Source organism: Aptenodytes forsteri, unplaced genomic scaffold (genome assembly GCF_000699145.1).
Source record: "Aptenodytes forsteri isolate BGI_AS27 unplaced genomic scaffold, ASM69914v1 Scaffold118, whole genome shotgun sequence".
Classification (NCBI taxonomy): Eukaryota; Metazoa; Chordata; class Aves; order Sphenisciformes; family Spheniscidae; genus Aptenodytes; species Aptenodytes forsteri.
Genome location: NW_008795859.1, coordinates 1,880,023 through 1,897,184, shown reverse-complemented (window position 1 = coordinate 1,897,184; position 17,162 = coordinate 1,880,023). Strand labels below are relative to the sequence as shown.

The 17,162-nt window shown below is 47.7% G+C and overlaps 2 protein-coding genes across 2 annotated transcripts; one reads left to right on the top strand and one right to left on the bottom strand.

The window, feature by feature from the left end:
* The first annotated feature begins 454 nt into the window (after positions 1-454).
* On the top strand, positions 455-3,774 carry ORAI1 (ORAI calcium release-activated calcium modulator 1). Its single transcript, XM_009283895.1, has one exon. It carries the CDS (start codon positions 457-459, stop codon positions 1,015-1,017), a length of 561 nt encoding a protein of 186 aa, XP_009282170.1. The 5' UTR covers positions 455-456; the 3' UTR covers positions 1,018-3,774.
* A 1,061-nt stretch (positions 3,775-4,835) lies between these two features.
* MORN3 (MORN repeat containing 3) lies at positions 4,836-13,682 on the bottom strand. The gene is made up of 5 exons (XM_009283894.2): positions 13,538-13,682; positions 12,669-12,826; positions 10,388-10,547; positions 7,603-7,787; positions 4,836-5,097 (listed from the first exon to the last, which is right to left on the bottom strand). The coding sequence occupies exons 1-5, from the start codon at positions 13,680-13,682 to the stop codon at positions 5,029-5,031; spliced, it is 717 nt and encodes a 238-aa protein (XP_009282169.1). The 3' UTR covers positions 4,836-5,028.
* Between the last annotated feature and the right edge of the window lie 3,480 nt (positions 13,683-17,162).

Below are 17,162 nucleotides of genomic sequence, written 5' to 3'. Positions count from 1 at the left end.
TTCAAAAGACTTCATACGGTATTCGTTCTACACATGTATGGGGCACAGAACATTTCCTAATACCCAGCAAAATTTATAATCTATAGTGAAAGATCAAAAGCTGCCTCTGCGGTATAACAGAGGAAAGAAGAAATGTTTCACTTTAAGAGTCCAAGTATGTTGATCACAAAGTTCAGCTGTCTCGTTGGGATGAGCTGGAGGTGGCAAGGTGGTTGTGCTGTTAATAGCTTTTGTGCATACTGATGGTTTGCTCTGCAACAGAAGAGAAAGTATGAAAATGGTGGCCTTTGCTCGGTAGCTCAGACCTAAATTTGGACCTAATTGAAAAGGGTGGAGATTGACATGAAGATAAATTTAAATACAGACTATTATTTTGTTTTAAACTTAAAATACTATCTGTAGTCAAATAATATGTAATGTGGGTAATTGCATCTCTCCTTTCCTTTTTAGGTGGCTATGGTAGAAGTTCAGCTAGACGCAGAACATGACTACCCTCAAGGTCTCTTGATAGCCTTCAGTGCCTGTACTACTGTCCTTGTTGCAGTTCACCTTTTTGCACTCATGATAAGTACCTGCATTCTTCCAAATATAGAGGCTGTTAGCAATGTGCATAATCTCAACTCTGTAAAGGAATCTCCTCATGAGCGTATGCATCGGCACATTGAGCTTGCGTGGGCATTTTCTACTGTCATTGGGACTTTGCTCTTTCTTGCAGAGGTGGTGCTACTGTGTTGGGTGAAGTTTCTTCCTTTAAAGAAGAAAACTGATAATCCACTCCAGAGCAACAGTTCTACCATCACATCAGGACAGGCAGCAGCCATTGCATCAACATCTATTATGGTTCCCTTCGGATTGATTTTCATTGTGTTTGCAGTCCACTTCTACAGGTCGCTGGTGAGCCATAAAACAGACAGGCAATTTCAAGAACTGAATGAACTTGCTGAATTTGCACGACTCCAGGATCAGCTGGATCACAGAGGTGATACTGTCTCCTCAGCTGTTACCCATTTTGCATAAACCTGTACTTAAAGAAAATAAACCCACTCTTCTGCTTCTGCCTTGTTACGTTGACTCCCCAGCGGATCAACTGGTCGAACTGTTGATTACCGTTTAAAAAGAGATTATAAATGTTGTTCTAACCCTTTAGAGAGAAAAAAAATGTTGTTCCTTTCATAAAATTGTGGCTATCTGACATCTGAAGGAATGGATGGTGGGGTATGCTTGCACTGCACGTGCATCCTTCCTCTTGTGAGCACTGTCTAGATTTCTTCTTGTTAATGCTGAATGGTGGCTGTATAAATACATGGAAAATAACATTGTAAATTTGGGTATTTGTTAGGGATGGATAGAGAAGCTTTTTTTCTTCCCTCTGTTTATTTGATGTTGGCATTTACTAGAAGATACTGCTTGTCCGATCCATATTGCATGGCATGATACAAATTACTTGGGATATGCAGCAATTAGCACTTGGTTTCAGTGCTAGCGCTGTTCTCTCTAGAAAGCCTGACAGATGGTAGAAGTGAAAGCTTTCCCACCACTTTCCCCGGTATGTTTTGCTGCCAAGTAATTATTACTTTACTGATTTCTCCAGCGCCTTTTTCCTCGTGGCAGTTACACATTGTATAACTCGCTAAACACCCTTGACTAGTCTTACTGCGATGTGGTATGGCCACATGAGTAGGAATGAGACTCTACTCTACTCTTCTTTGGAAGAAAATAAAAGCAATAACTGTTTTAAAGTTCTCACGAGCCAGCACATACTATCTGGAGAGATAGATTTGCCTGTTTCCCATTTAGGAATCTTTTCTGAAGAAGAAGGAACTAGATGGAAATTATCACTGGATAATTTTTTTGCTTGAAAATCAGAACCACTGCTGTGTTTTTTTCCAAGCCAAAGTAGTAATTATTTTGTACTTTTATATTAAAAATAGATATTTAATAAATCCTCAGATGCAAGCAGCAAAAGTTGCTTTCTCTGCTTTGGATTCCCAAGTAATTAGCTATGCCTTGGTCTTCCTTGTTTAGAAAAAGTCTTCTCCTTGCTGAAGTGTTGTATTTAATAATTTGTTACGCATTTTTTGCTTCCAAAGGATCTGGAAGACTACTTTTCTCTATGTAGATTTATTTATGAAAGTAGGTTATTTGTAATTAATATTGCTGCTTACTTTCAGACCCACAAGTCTGTGACAGCGAGGCTACTGTGTTGGTTTTTTATTTCCTCTTTAAGCAAAAACTTCCATTTGGTCTCTTATCTAAAGAGGTTTGTCCAAGAAAGATTGCAGCAGCTGTCCTGGGCTGCTTCAGTAATTCTAGCTATGTCTAGAAGTGGAATTCTTTGGATGCAGTTCTTCTGTGGAGCAGCTTTGGGCTTTAATGGGTAAAAGCTGGTTTTTTTTAACACAAACTGAGACAGGTTTCAAGTTCAGTGGAACAAAACTTGACCTCCCTAACGTAGCTAACACTGTGGAATAGAAACTTGGGATTTAGAAATTAGACAGGCGTGAACGTGACGGTACAGTGGAGCTGTACCTGACTGAGCCTGGGCTGAACATGGTCTCTTACACCCAACCTCCATCTCAGGTTATCCCGGCATATTCACAAACTGTAGTAGGTGTCTACAGGGTTAGGGTGGCAGAGTGTGTTTACTACTGAAGCAGCCTCGTGAAGCGAATGGGACTGATTTCTCATGTCAGCACCACCGCAGTGGAAAGTGTTGACAAGGTTACCCGTGGTGCATTTGTATTCTGAAAAATAACTGTAAAAAAACTGCTGGGCTTTCTTTTCGGCAGCATTCTTGGTTCACAAGCAGGAAACAGCTTTCCACTTGCCGTTTTCACCAGTCCTTCTGGCATACAGAGGCCAAACTGGATTTTCTCTAGCTCTGCCATTACGTTATGCTTCAAATATATTCTGTTACCGATGTAAATCTGCTGAAGGTGAGAGTTGTGACTACAGTCCCACAGGTGTTCATTCATGGAGCACTGGAAGGATTGTGTTAGTAAAGGCATTAATGAAGCAGCATTCCAAAACACGAAATCTTGGTAGTAGGCACAAAATTTATTTTCCCATCTTTTACTGGAATACTAGTCCTTTCTTGGGTAAAAAGACTCTTAAAACCCCTCAGTAGAGGAAGAAAACCTGACTCAATATTCACACTAGAGCAAATGGTTGATAGGGTGCTGTCAGGCTTAAAAACTACGCTTCTGTCCATAAATGGTGTATTTAAAAGTTACAATGTTATTTTGAACGGAAGTCCAGAAAATATATTTTCCAAGTTTATTTTGTAAAATTACTTGCTGTCCTGGATAAGTAGCCGAATTTATCTTTATTTTGTGGCTCTTTTACAACGTGACACAGAAGTGTGGGGTTTTTTGTTTTGTTTAAGAAATACAGAATTAGAAGCTAGTGGGACAACCTTATTTTTAACTTTCTCAAGCTAGTAGGTTCTGAGCTAATGGCGCTGTTATTACAGCTGTTTTTCTGAATATTTTCTGCACTTTAAGCCATGATATCGAGTATGTTTCTCTCATTTTCCAGCTGTGGAAAAGGTCATGGAAGTTACACCTCGGGCACAGTCTCCTAACTGTGTGCCAGAGGCAGTAACCAGACCCAGACACATGGTTCTAAACATTAAGAGTGCACTTAGAATTTGGTTTTTATCCCTTATTTATACTAATGGTATTATGCATTTACCTCAAGCATTTTAAACATTCGTTATTGTGTATCACTTATTTAGATATAAAATACTTTAATGAAATAAAATATACTCAATTGTTGCTGATTATTTATTATCTAGAGGCCTAAAATACGCTTATTTTCTCTATATCCCTTCTCTCTTCAGCTGTATTGTGCTAATCCTGACTGTGTATTTCTGAGGATCTCTTAAAATGTATTCAGTTACTCATTTCAGTCACAATACAAAGATAAAATTTCCTGTTCATGCAGGCAGGTATAAAGAATATAACATAGTTGACATCCTTTTCCTCCTGTCAGCACTGCTGAAATCTTGGGACTAAGCATGTTGTATTGTTGTTATTCCCTCAGAGTGCTTAAATAGAAAATTAGGTTATTTTTCAGCCTAGAAAACATGAAGAGTCAAGGGACCAAATGAACTGTAAACAAGAGGTGATCCTCGGAAGCATGGTATTAATCAGGTGAACTAACGACCCACCCTCCCACAGTTTGTTTTTCACCAGCCAGCTGCAGTGCCACCTTCCTTGGGTCTTGTGGGTGCCTCGCAGATCGGAAGCCGTGCAGCCCTGCGTGGCTGGCGCGTGGTCCTTGCGTCGGGCAGAAACGGAGCAGCCGGCGCAGTGCCGTTGAGTGCTGGGGGTCCAGCACATGGGCTGGGCGAGGAGCAGAGCCGGGGTGAGATCTGGTGCTCTGCATTCCCGGGGGTTGGGGAGGAGAACCAGTGTCACATTACGGAAAATGCAGAGAGAGAGCAAGTAAAGTTGCATTAATAAAAATATTAATTGAAACATGATCTGTTATAACTTCAAAAGCCATCTTGGGTCACAGGTATGTATTGGGCTAAGTTTGGGGCGAGCGGGAGGGGACAATTACTTGACCGTACTTTTCTAGGGTGGGGCGAGCGGGAGGGGACAATTACTTGACTGTACTTTTCTAGGGCTTTGCTTTTATAGCATACAATAGAAACCCTGCTTCTTCTCTAAGGCAATGTGAAAGATCTTGAAACCAACAGGAGTGATATTTCTTTACAGGAGGAGTATGTCAGAGGAGCTGGGCAAAGAGTCACGCTGCCTGTCTTTGCACTTTGCTGCTTGTGGTTTTTCTTTTTTTCTTTTTTTTTTTCCCCTTTCTTTTCCAAAATAATGGGGGTGGGAGAGGAGGCTTCTGAGCAAAGCCACCTGCACAGTGAAGCGTACATGGGCAGCCTTGAGGGCAAAGTGAGGCAGACCGCAACACGATACACCACAGTGTGTGGATTTGAGACTCAAATGACTTAAGTAACCCAAGATCGTGTTCTTATCTCGCATCTTTTTTTTTTTCTTCAGCATCCGGTTATTAATTTTGGCTGTCATCAAACATCGCCTGGGCCTCTGCTAAAACACCATCTGGATCAGCTAGTTCAATCTAAATAAAAAGAATACAAATCAGTTATGCAGTGTAATTGAAGAAGCTTAAGGTTTTATAGATCTTGATTACTCGAGCATTAACGGAGAATCTCCCATGTATCAGGACTTCAGTTTATATTGCAGCATTTCAGTTGCTGTTTTAGAAACATTGCTACACTTTCCTAATTTAATCAGCACGTTGAACATCACTTCATCTCCTTGAAATAGCTCTGCGTGGAGTGGACTGATTCTCCTTTAACAAAACACATTCTTAGACAAAACTGGCTTTAATTTGTGGCCTGTGGGGTCTCATCTATAGTTTTAAAAGGTGAGTAATTGCAGTCACCCAAGTGAGCCCCAAAGGTCACATGGAAGCAGGAAGCTGGAGTCATGTAACCTGCGTGCAACTGGGTGCAGATTCTTGAGAGGGAAGCGCCAAAGCCCTGCCAGGAACTTGTCATCTCACTCTGACCTGCTTTATGTCCCGATGCTTTCTGGGGGGTTCGTGTGTGTGTGGTGTTCTTCCAGGCAGAAGATGTCCAGTCTTTTTCTCATTTATTTTGTTATGCTTTCTGAAGCCTTGGCTTCAATAATAATAACAACAGCAAATATCCTAAGTCCGCCATGTTGTGTCTTTCCCCATCTCTGCAGTTACGTTTGAATTCCACCTTGATGCAACCCCATCATCTACATACTGGAGTCCTTCAAAGCTTGTGACAATCGCTCTCTAGTTTTCAGCCATTTTCTGTCCTGTGCATCCCTCCTGTCTGTTCCTTTTACCTGCTAATGAAGGCACACAGTGATGCTTCTCCTGTGCAGAAGCTCAGATCCTCACTGTTGGCCTCTTGCCAGGCAAAAGCTGACTATTGAGTCCATCTCTGGTTTTAGCAGTTTCTAACGCTCACCTGTCATCTAATTTTCCCTAACAGCTGCTTGCGACAGTAATTTGACAAAAGGTTTATGAAAATCTGAAGTCAATTTTTCTCCTTTTATCTGTTACTTCCTTCATAATCTGAGATCAATAAATCTCTTCCTCTGGAAAGTGCAATAAAGGCAGTGAAAGTCGATGCTTCCTTTTTTTTTTTTTTTTGCTCATAGAGCGGAATAAAATTGGGTCATAACTTGGTCTTCAGAGAGTTAAACAGCCAGACTTGAACATCCTGCCTTAGTGAAATGGCAATTCATCCCAGGCTGTTGGGCTGGGTTGTTGAGGCTGTTCTCGGGTGACCTTTGACAAAGCTTGTAAGGTAAATATTTTTAGCTACAGAAGTACTGCTCCTTTCACTCTTTTTGCAAAATCGAGATTGTTTTTCCCTGGTGAGTCTTTGGTGTTTATTATTCTGCACTGCTGTGGGTGTGCCTAGTACTTACAGGATTAACTGGCCTGTCAAAAAAGCCTGTGCTCAAAGGGCCCTTGCTATAGAAACGAGATTTGAAAAAATAAGGGAAGCAAAGACGTAACAGCTGTGAGCTTTGGTACACTGCGCGTGCCCAGTATCATTTGCAACAACCTTGTCCCTGGAGCAGAGGAGGAAGGTAGGTAGCTTTACCTGCCACGGGGCCATGCTATTCCCTGCGTTATTGGAATAAAGCAGTGTGCTGTGGTTATCCAGTGTGGTTCTGCTCAGCTCTAAGTGAAGAGGAGCTTCCCCACCCGTATCCTGCAGGAACTGTCCCTTGGAAATGCGATGCCTTTGTATTTCACGTGTGTGGCACGCAGACCATGGGGATTCAAGCTGAGACTCTTTTGGCCAGCTGTGTCACTTGGAGCCATGTCTGTTCCCTACTGATCCCTGTGCTCCTCCGAGGGCACGGAGCCGGGGATGGGCTCTCCTGTCCTCCAGCTCCTGCACCAAAGTGATGTGCAAAGACCCAGCAGCTGCCAGGCTGATGGCCTGGGGTGTCCATGTGCCCCATCGTGCACCTCACCGAGTCTTTGGGAGGGGGGACAGGGGCTGGCTCTTCCTCTGCAGCCTGTGTCATAAGGGAAGAGGGGAGCAGGGCATGTCAGCTCTCAGACATCCGTCTGCCCGCCTCGGGGAAGCTACATGCACCCCTCTGTCCATGGGGCTGCTGGACTTGGACAAGACCCTGACGCAGGGTGCCCAGGTAAAGGAAATAGCTGATATTAGTGCTGCAGCTGCTCAGGTTCCGGTAAGGTCTAGTCAGCTTTAGCAGTTTGGCTTGGTGAAATCATTTGGGTTTGACACAAATCCCACTATTGTCTCTGCCTCTATTGTCCCCGTTTCCTTTGTGCTGCTTCAGGTCTCTAAGCAGTTTTGGTGCACGAGAACTGCATTTTTTCAGATGTAGGTGATTAGGAGACTCCAGCAGTGGCTGGACGGGCCGTTTGTCCCTATGGGACCATTTAGGACACTGCTGGCCAAAAGACTGAGCACACACCCTGTGAGCTGGGAACTCCATGGGGGTAATCGCTTGAAGAGTGAAATGCTACCTGGAGACCTGCCCCGAGCGCTGGTGAACGCAAACATCACTAGCAAACCCAAAATTTCCAGGCAATTACCTTTGGGATTGGATACTGAGTAGGGGCAGGAGCTTCGTCTCTGCCAAAGTCAATCAGAATTCCACATTTTGGTATATCTGCTGCCCAGATACCTTCAAACAACTGTCCCTTATCCAAGTAGAAGAATTTCCCTGGGCCATGCTTCTTTCCGTCTTTCCAACCTCCTTCATACCGATTTTCATTTGCTGCAATTAAATAGATGAACAGACCATGAAATCTGCACTGTTTCACTAAGGGGCTACAAACGAAACCGATCAACACAGCAAACTGACAGAAGATGAAATAATCTGTTTGGCTCCTCTTAGTAATTTCGAGGGGGCTGCGGCATGGTGTGTCATTCTGCTTTTGTGGTGCTCCGTTTGCTGTGCTGCAGAGGGAGAAGAGGCTGTGGAAGAAGCCCACGATTGCCCACTTGGAACAAGAACTGCGTTCACCTGCTTTGTTCGTCTCCCGGTGATACTCATTTTTTGCTGATACGCAGAGCGAGTGAGCTCAGGGTAAGACTAGTCGCTGAGTCACTCTTCACAACATGAAAAATTATAGGACAGAAGTTTCGGATTTGTCACTGCAACATATCACATGGGATCTCTGGCTTGAAGAGGTTTGCTTGTCTGGGCAAGGAACAGCAGCACTGTCTGATTGTTGTCCAGTCAAAATAATCTCGATTTCAAATAATACTTGCAGTTATGTTTTTCCTCAATGAATTACAGAGCAAGAATTGCTGTGAGTGTCTGAATGGTTCAGGCAATCAGTTACAGATTGTTTTTCCAGCTGTACTGCATCTCTTGGCATTTTTCTGCAAGTTAAGAGAGGTTTTTTTGGTCTCTGCACTGCTCTCCAGAAATCCATCCATCCATCACCAACAGGGAAAGCAGAGCTGCGAAGGGAAGAGAGCAGCCTCGTCCAGGGATGCTGGTTGAGAAGGCGCATCATACCTATGGTGATGTTGGGGCCACCCTGCTCTCACTAGGAGAGTCCTCTGCTGTCCCCTTTTCCCAAATATAGTGTTTCTAAGCCAAAAACCACGGGGTTTCAAACCAAGTTACTTAGTGGAAATATCTTTGGGTCTCAGCCGAACTCTGCCATTCTTTGTGGCAAGAGGTGGCCGAAATACCAGGGCACCCAGCATGGTGCCGCAGAGGTAGCTGGGGAATGCCAGAACGCCATAAGGCAAGAGGGAAAAACCAAAAATGCTTCTGGGGACCGTGGCTGCTGGGCTGTTCAGGCAGGGTCTGGTTTACAGGTTGGAGCCGTGGCGGTGGTTATCTTCAGCTTGCATCTGGTGGTGTGCTTATCTGCAACACCGACCTGCCCTGCCCACTGGTGGGAGCAGCTCGGCTTCTGTTCTCCAGCCACCGACGACTCAGAAACCTCCCAAATCACAGACCTGGCTGTGATGCAGGGGCCATCGACTGCTCTGGCTGCACCGTGGCACCTGGCTGCTCCCATCCGCTCTCCCCCCAGAGCATCTCGGAGGCTGCGTTGCTCACAGCCGAGATCTCCTCTGTGGACGTGCAATGCTCTGGTTTAAAAGCCGTTTGGCAACAGGCTGCAGCAGAGGCGGCAAATGATCGCAGTGCTCCCAGCCAAGCTCGCCCTCACTGGGCACGCTGCCACTACAAGCAATTTAATCTTGAGCTGCAGCTCATCGTGACCTCCGCTAAAGAAATCCTTTACTTTCACCATCGCAAAGCTGCCGCCACGTGGGCACGCTTCCAGCGGCTGAGCTGAATACATTAAGCTTGTGGGTATGAAATAATTGCTCTGGCTAATTTTAACCAAAAGGAATCCAGCTCACAATCCGTTGTAGGCTACGCTGGAGGCAACCGGGGTCTGAAATGGCACATCAGCCGCAGCTCAGCCCTGAGGGGTCGTCAGTTTATAATGCCGAGGGTGACTTTGATGGGAGTGAAGCAGATCAGTGGAAGGAGTTACCTCTGGAAGTGGGTGCTGATTTCATCTGGATGAGCCATTGGTCCAAAGTGACTTTTCAGTCATCAGAGAGAGCGCAGTCATGCATGTGATGTGCAGTGAAGGTCGTGCTCGTTCCTCCTAGCTGCTTTGCTTAGCTAATTACTAGCCTTGAGATCACTTTCAAGCAAAAAACGATAGATGAATAATAATATGGAGATAATATTTCTTCAAATGTTCCTGGAACGCAGTGCCTTGTACTGCAAAGGATTGGGATTCTTGGCTTTGAGGAAAAACGTGTTAAACTCCAAGCAAAATGAGGGGGGAAAAAATTCCAAATTTCTATTTTTATGCTGAGATTGCCCCCAGCATTCCCCATCCGTGATGTGCTCTGTGTTATTTCTGGGAAGGGATTGTGTACTAATGAAACCCCTGTGTTCACTCAACATGAGCCAGCGTCGGAAGTAAGAGAGGGGATGGAGTGAACTCAAAAAGAAAACTTCTCTCTTTTTTTTTTTGGTGCTGGAAACTGGACTCCTCTTTGGTATGCAGCAGTTAGAAAGTATGTCTGGCAAAGTGCCTGGCTTGAAAAGAGAGATTTGCTCTTCTCTGACCCAACAGTATATTATCTCTAACCCTAACCATCCCAGTCATTTAAATGTAAATCACAGCAGAGCCTGTGCTGCCTCCAGCCCCAAACCAGGAGGGGAGGGATGACAAAGGGGAGCAGCCGCTACCCTGACGCAAGGCTGCAGCAGGAGATGCGATGTAGCATCCAGAAATCTGGATGGCAGAGGCATCCGGAGAGCAGCACAACACCAAATACCTTGAAGGGGGCTGGCAGACACATTGGGAGAGGGTAGCCAGTACTTACGCAGCCGCAGCATCCCCTGCCCGCCGGGCCGGTCCACCAGCCACTGCCCCTCGTAGACGGATCCATCCCGGTAGTACATCCGTCCCCAGCCGCTCCGCAGCCCACCGCTCCACTCGCCCTCATAGCGCTCTCCACCGAGGTAAAACGTCGCCCCGTATCCCTGGAGAGCAGCACAGAGATGGCCGGTTAGGAGCCTCTGTATTGAAAGGGGTCAGTGTTCAATTTTGGGATATTACTTTCTTGATATGCTACTCCTTTGCTTAGTACTCTTACACATGGCTGCTGGTGGCCCAACTCAGTGGCTGGTTTTGTGTTGAAGGAAACGGGAGGTGATGGTACGGGATTTTTTTTTTTGGCAAATGATTTTATTCCCACAACAAAGTCTCATGTTTATATCTCAGTGTGTTATCATTGGCAGGATCACTGCTAATATTTAGCTAAAAGCGGGTTTTACTAGTATATAAACCTGCCTATGGATATGCAGCATAAAAAAAGACCTGTCTCTCAACATGGGAATTTTATGCCTTTCCACCCTGACGGTGCTTCCTACAGCCCCGTGTGTCCCAGGCTGGGCAACTCCTTCCCTTGCCCCTGGGCAGACCAAAGGTCTCTAAGTGATGCTAACCATGGAAACGGTTTTGCCTCTCCTCCATCCGTACCCCCAAAGAGGTAATGATGTCCTAAACAGCCCCTTGCCTTGCTTCCTTCCTCCTTCACAAGAAACTAAAGGCAGCCCTGAAGGCTACCTGCGGTGAGGCCGGCAGGCACAGGCAGCGATGCCACGCGTGCCTCCCCACAGCCGGGCGCCGGGCCAGGCTCCCGGGGCGGCAGGCGTCACCCCGGCGGGGCAGGCGAGCTCTGACGTTGAGCAGTCTCCGCTCTTTGCTTTCTCTCCTCAGGCTCGATGCCGCTGGCAGGTTTGGTTGGTGAACTTCTGAATTAAGACCACTGGGTGTGCGCAAGCCGGGGACCCCAGGAGGTGTTTGTCTTATGTGTTTGTTTGCCATTAAGAGAAATCCAGAGGTACCCCCTATACCAGGGAGTGATACCAGTAAGAAATATTTACATATTACTAATGAGTTTTCCCATAGGAATAAAGCGTTAATTTATCTCTGAACAAAAAATAAAATCAGTTCTGGAAATAACTGATTTTTCTGAGCATTAATTTTATTAAACTGCATGGATGTAAAGGGGACGCTTTTGTAGAAGAAAAAAACAACCCTGGTGATATTTGGATGTCATTATAAACCTTTCACCAAAGCTCAATCATGCAAAGTATATCCTCAAAGAACGGGAGGGGAAGCTCCCTCCAAGGGACTGGAGCCATAGAGCTGCTCACCAATTAGAAGCGTAAGAGGCTGTTAATTTAATTTCAGAGCAGACACAAAGGCGAACACAAGGTTTCCATTGGCAGATCAGAAAACGTTCCTACAAGGATTTTGCACGTAAGATTGCAGTCATTTTTACCAGATGACTTCCTCATTATGTTCCCTTTAGAAAAACCAGTGATTTATGTGACAGGCTTAATTTCCAAAAGAACTCATGTTATTTGTCTAATATGCTGTAAAACTCCCTGAAGAAGGTGCATTTTCCTGCAGTGCTTATCATACAGGTTCCTCCGACTGCTTCAAGGATAAGAGGAATGAAAGGGATGGGTGGGGAGGATTAAGACACGGGATACGAAACCTCTTGTACTGCTTGGCCGAGCTGCAGGTGAGTCCGAGCAGCGATCGCTGCTCTGCAGCAGCTGGTGGGAGGTCGGGGCTGTAGCCCGGTCACCAGCGGATGAGTGGGATGGGTCCGTCTCCAGCGGGGAGACGGCAGGCGATGGGGCACTCTTGGCCACGCTTGGCTTTTTATGAATGATGGCTTTTACTCTTGAAGCTTCCTGGGCTTTCTGCAGGTTCAGACTAAGATTTAAAGAGAGCCCAAGCCTGGAGGAAGGTTTGCTGCTGTAGCTTCTGCCTGGGGTCACACGGCTGCTTCCCTATTGCCGGCTGTGGGATACAGTGCAGCTCTTGCAGCATCCGATGTGGAGAAGTGAGTGATGCCAGGAGCAGCAAGGTTGGGGAGGCCAGGGAGAGAGGGCTTCAATATCAGAGCTTTTGCTCCCGCTTTCATTTTCTTGTTCCACATATTCATTTCCCCAAAACCCTTCAATTCAGCCTCAGTATTTGACAAATCAGTATTTTAAGTGATCTTTTTGCAGTGTGCACCCAACTCTTCCCCACGTTTGGGGAACACTGTCTCACCACCGGCAGGCGCAGGAAATCTCACTTACGCATTTTCGGTCGTTTTTCCACCAGCCTGTATACACCTTCTTGTATTCCTTGGTTACAGGGTCAGGAATGCTGTATGAGCCATAACCATCCCGTTTCCCAAACTTCCAGTCACCGCTATAAATAGCTCCGGTGCGTTTCCATACCTGGGTGCCTTTACCTGTTTAACAAGAGGAATGATGGGGAAACCATCGCGGTTGTTAGGAGAAGGGATTACAGGGCTGCCTTCCTACAGCTGCATCCCAGGCAAGGTGGTGCTTCCTGCACCGAGGCAGGTTTATGTCTGAGATTCAGTTTAGCTTCCCGAGTCGGATGCATCGTTAATCTTGATCAGGGGCTTCCTGTGTGGCCTTTGCTGAACACACTTAAATCTTTCCAAACCTCGGTTTATGGCTTGTAAACAAGCCTGTCCTGCTCTGGCTGCTCAGGGCTCAGTCAGGGTCTCCTTCCCTGCTCTGTCTCCTGCAGCACCCGCCACGACTCAAGGATTAATTAATATTCCTGAAGCCGAGTCAGGAGCCAAGAGAGCTCCAGGGACTGTGCAGCCAGGGCATATCCCGCTACATGGAGCTGACTGCAGTTTGCTGGGTTTGCAGATGATTTTTAAACATCTATTTTGTATATATTTTGGGTAATTGCCCCTGAGTGCATGCAAAAGCTCTTCAAGTTACCTATTAGAAATATTTCTGAGTACATTTTTGCATGACATATATCAAAGACACACACACACGTGTGTGTGTGTATATATATATAGTCATACATGAATGAATGGTCTTCCAGGAGCATATACAACTGCTGACCACTCCCTGTCCCTAGGAACTTTTTTAAAGACATCTAAATTGGTACTTTTTCTCAAAATGATCTATCTTACCGTGTTTCAAGTTGTCCAGCCATTCTCCGATATACTGATCCCCATTTACAGCATAGACGGTGTGTCTTAATCCACATTTCTGTGCTTTCCCGTCCCATTCATGCCAGAGAGGCTCTGTAGCCCTGGGGTATTTTACAATGGGCATATTGTTCGTGGCTGGAGAGGAAAACAAACGATTGTCAGCAATAAATTAGAGAGAAATTACAAGGCAGGTACGGGCAGAACAGTCTATTGTGAGCTATGTTTTAATATGCACCTGAGTCGGCAATTGATGTCTGGCTTGGGAGGGGTCAAATAAAGATATAACAAACAGAAGGTATCTAAAAATACTGAAGTACAAACCAGCACTATCTGCAAATAGGCTCGCAGCATAGCCTGGTCTGTTAGGAAATGTTAAATAAGTCTCAGCAGGTCAGGTCTGTAGTGGGCATCGGTCTCTGCGCCTGCCAGAGGTCTTTGGGGAGCACAGGGAAAGGCAGTCCCTTCTCTGTACAGCCAAAACCCTGCCGGGCTCCTTCCCACAGCCGCTCTGCCGCCGGCTCTGCGCGAGGCGGGAGCAGTCATTTAAGCAAATTAGAAAATTATTTGTTTGCTAGGAAATGTCTCGGGACATTGGAAAACATTCACAAGATGGAGCGGGTCAGAGAGTTGGCCGGTGTCCCCGGGGCGCACCAGGAGCTGGGACACTTCATACATCCAGCAGTAATATAGCTCAGGCTCCTTTACTGCTAAAAATATCAGTCCTGAAAGTGTCTTGTTAAAAGGGGTCAAAACCACAACGTTTCTATCTACCAGGAGGCTGCAGACTTGCCCAGGGCAGGACAAGCGCTCGTCAGTCAAGCAAGCTGCCAAGGAGGTGGCTGCCAAAGTGACGTGGGTTTTAAAGCATGAACAGCAGGCAGGGGATGACAGGCACAGCCGGGGGGTGATTCAGATGTCAGAGATCTGGAGGGAAAGGACCAGCGTGGGAAAAGAGACAGGAGAAGTAGCTGTTTTGGCCCATTAATACATGGAGGACAACAGCAGAGTATGACGCGGTGGTGATTTCTGGGCATTGCCAGTAGAACGGCTTGCTGTTCAGCGCAGTGGGAATGCTGGCACAGACTCGGAGGTGAGAGTGGTCTCCTACAAACTAAGTAAACGCCAAGAGGTAGCTGTAGAAACAAAAAGCAAGTTTCTAGGAATGCTGTCGACATCCAGAACTTGACAGGAGCCCAGCGGGGTGGGATGCTCTCTGATTTTGTCTCCTGGGCTCCCCCTTCTGTCCTGATTCACTGGACTGAGCCATATCTAGTGATTTTTCTGCATCTCTCCCTTCTCAGGTGTGAGCAGAGCTTCCATTCCTGCTGCGCCACGGGTGCCGGGGAGCCCAGCATGGGGGAAAGCTTGGAGGAGAGGGGAAAGGAAGGTGCTTCAGGTCATTGCTAGGGAATAAAAGCTAGAAATTATATCTAAGAAAATATAGTTAGCGTTCATCCTCAGTTCTCCATGTAGCTGTGGGAAATGGTCATTCAACAGCTATTTGGGGGGATATCATTGCTAAAAAAAGTACTTCTGTGTCCATGATGAGCCTTCCTCCCCAAAACACAGCTGTGTTGTGTAGTGTGCATCCCACATGGCTCCTTACCGTGGGGCTGTGGGGAGTGTGGGCAGGGCCAGGGGAGCGCAGGAAGGGCTGGGGGAGTGCAGGCAGGGCTGGGGGAGCGCAGGCAAAGGTGGGGGAGCACAGGCAAGGCTGGGGGAGTGCAGGCAAGGCCGGGGGAGCGCGGGCAGGGCCAGGGAACTGCCTGGGCACTGCATTGTGAGCTCGGACCCAGGGAGGTGTAAGGGTTCCTGCCAGGCTGCAGTGGGAGGAGAGGGGCCGGAGAGTGGGTTCCCTTCAGCTGTTGAATGCGGGTTCCTCCTCCACCAACCTCAAGGAAAGGGGCGAAGGTGAAACCACCACGTTGCCAACCCTCAAAGCAGACGTTTTGTGCTGGGGTTGTCTGTGAGGGCAGAGGAAGATTTGGCAGCTGGAGTCCCCTGGCCATGCCACCCACCTGGGAGCATCTTCGTTTGAGGACACTGAGGGCAGGATCTGTCCCTCGGTACAACAGAGTCGCAGCCCGCTGCAGAGGATGGTTTTTCTGCAATGCAAACACAGGATACACCACAGCCGCTAAGTTCCTCCCTCGCCTTTGGGGGCTGCAGCCCCCGGAGAGGGGATCTTGCCAATATTTGCCAAGGGCTGGGGGTTTGCAGGACACAGAGCCACACATTGCTGGCTCACATCTGTCCTCCCCTTGCTGGGGGAGCAGAAGAGCAGAGCTACAGCTACGTGCACCCACCCTGACACCGGCCATGACCTCCGAGCAGCTCACGGCTGTGAAGAGAGGTGTCCTCACTACCTCTGCCAGATGGGAGCATCACCGTCCCATTGCTGCATCTGACCGCTTATTTAGCTCAAAGCTTAGGATTTAAAAACCCCAGGGAGGATTCCCAGCTGCGGGGGCAGCCCCAGCACCCCGCTGTCCGCTCCCTGTGCCCTCTGAGGCACAGCCCGCGTGGAGCACCCAAGGTAACGCAGGCCGGTGGGAGTCACCTTTATTTGCTGAATTCCCTTCCAAATTTATGATAGCGATGCCAGGTTTGCGTAAGTGTTAATGTAGTCGGTATTTGCCACCCTGGATGTTTTTAGCCACCCACTACAAGGGTGCGGGGAGGCTGGCAGCAAGAGGCAGGTGGTGCGGAGCTGCTCCGGCTGCAGCCTCCCAACAGCAGCTGCAGCTCTTGGCACTGACGGCTAGAGGCTGCTGCTCCCATGCGTCTCTGCTGCCGCTGCTGCACTTGGGGATGAGGATTGTACAGAGTCCTGCATCCTCCTGCAGACACTGCTCCATGCTCTCACTTTGGAGCTTTGTCAGATCTCTGGTAAAATGCAGCTTTAGTTTGCACGGCCCCTATGGGAAGGCAAGTTTTTCCCCCTGGCCCTTCACAGGACTTCAAAGCAATGCAATTTAGCTACAACTATACATATTTTCAGTCTTACATCTTAACTTAATGAAGAGCAAGGTGAAAAACGCACGCAGCTGCAGAGAAGGGGCTGCTGGCTGTCCCTGGCAGCACCCTGCCTGCCACTGCACCGCATCCCTTTGTGTGACCTCCATGCCAGCTCTGCCTGCGCAGGAGCACCCTGCCTGACCGTCACCCAGCCCCGAGGATGCCCTGGGTGAGTTCACCCCTTGCATTGACCCCTGCCCCACAGCGCTGCCCTATGCTGGGGTCCCTTTGCCGGCACCCTCTGGAGCAGCTGAGCCATCCCCGTTCCTTCCGTGCCCCCACCGCGGTGTCTCCAAGCGGGATGCTCAGGGCACCTTTTGCTGCTCTTCCCCAGCGAGACCAGGGTGCCAGAGCAGCGATGGGAGCGGATGATGGGGAAAGCCCACGTGCTCGGTTTGCAAAGCACCCTCGAGTTTGGCCCACGCTCTCCTGCCACCCCCCAACCCGAGAGCCACCCCACGGACACCAACCTGCGCTCGGTGCCGGCTGGGTGCTGCTGGCTGCATCGGCGGGGTCGTCATAGCAACTCTCAAACTCCTGTGCGCGAAGGGTCACGGGAGCGCAGCCGGGAGAGCCGCCGGAGCGC

Bases quoted from the DNA above. Each gene is read 5' to 3' on its own strand.
- ORAI1 (XM_009283895.1), top strand. From the start codon at position 457: ATGGTAGAAGTTCAGCTAGACGCAGAACATGACTACCCTCAAGGTCTC.
- MORN3 (XM_009283894.2), bottom strand. From the start codon at position 13,682: ATGCCCATTGTAAAATACCCCAGGGCTACAGAGCCTCTCTGGCATGAA. The intron at 10,548-12,668 runs GTAAGTGAGATT...GCTGCTCTCCAG, and splicing joins GGAAAAACGACCGAAAATGC to GGATACGGGGCGACGTTTTA. The intron at 5,098-7,602 runs GTAATTGCCTGG...CTTTTTATTTAG, and splicing joins CTCAGTATCCAATCCCAAAG to ATTGAACTAGCTGATCCAGA.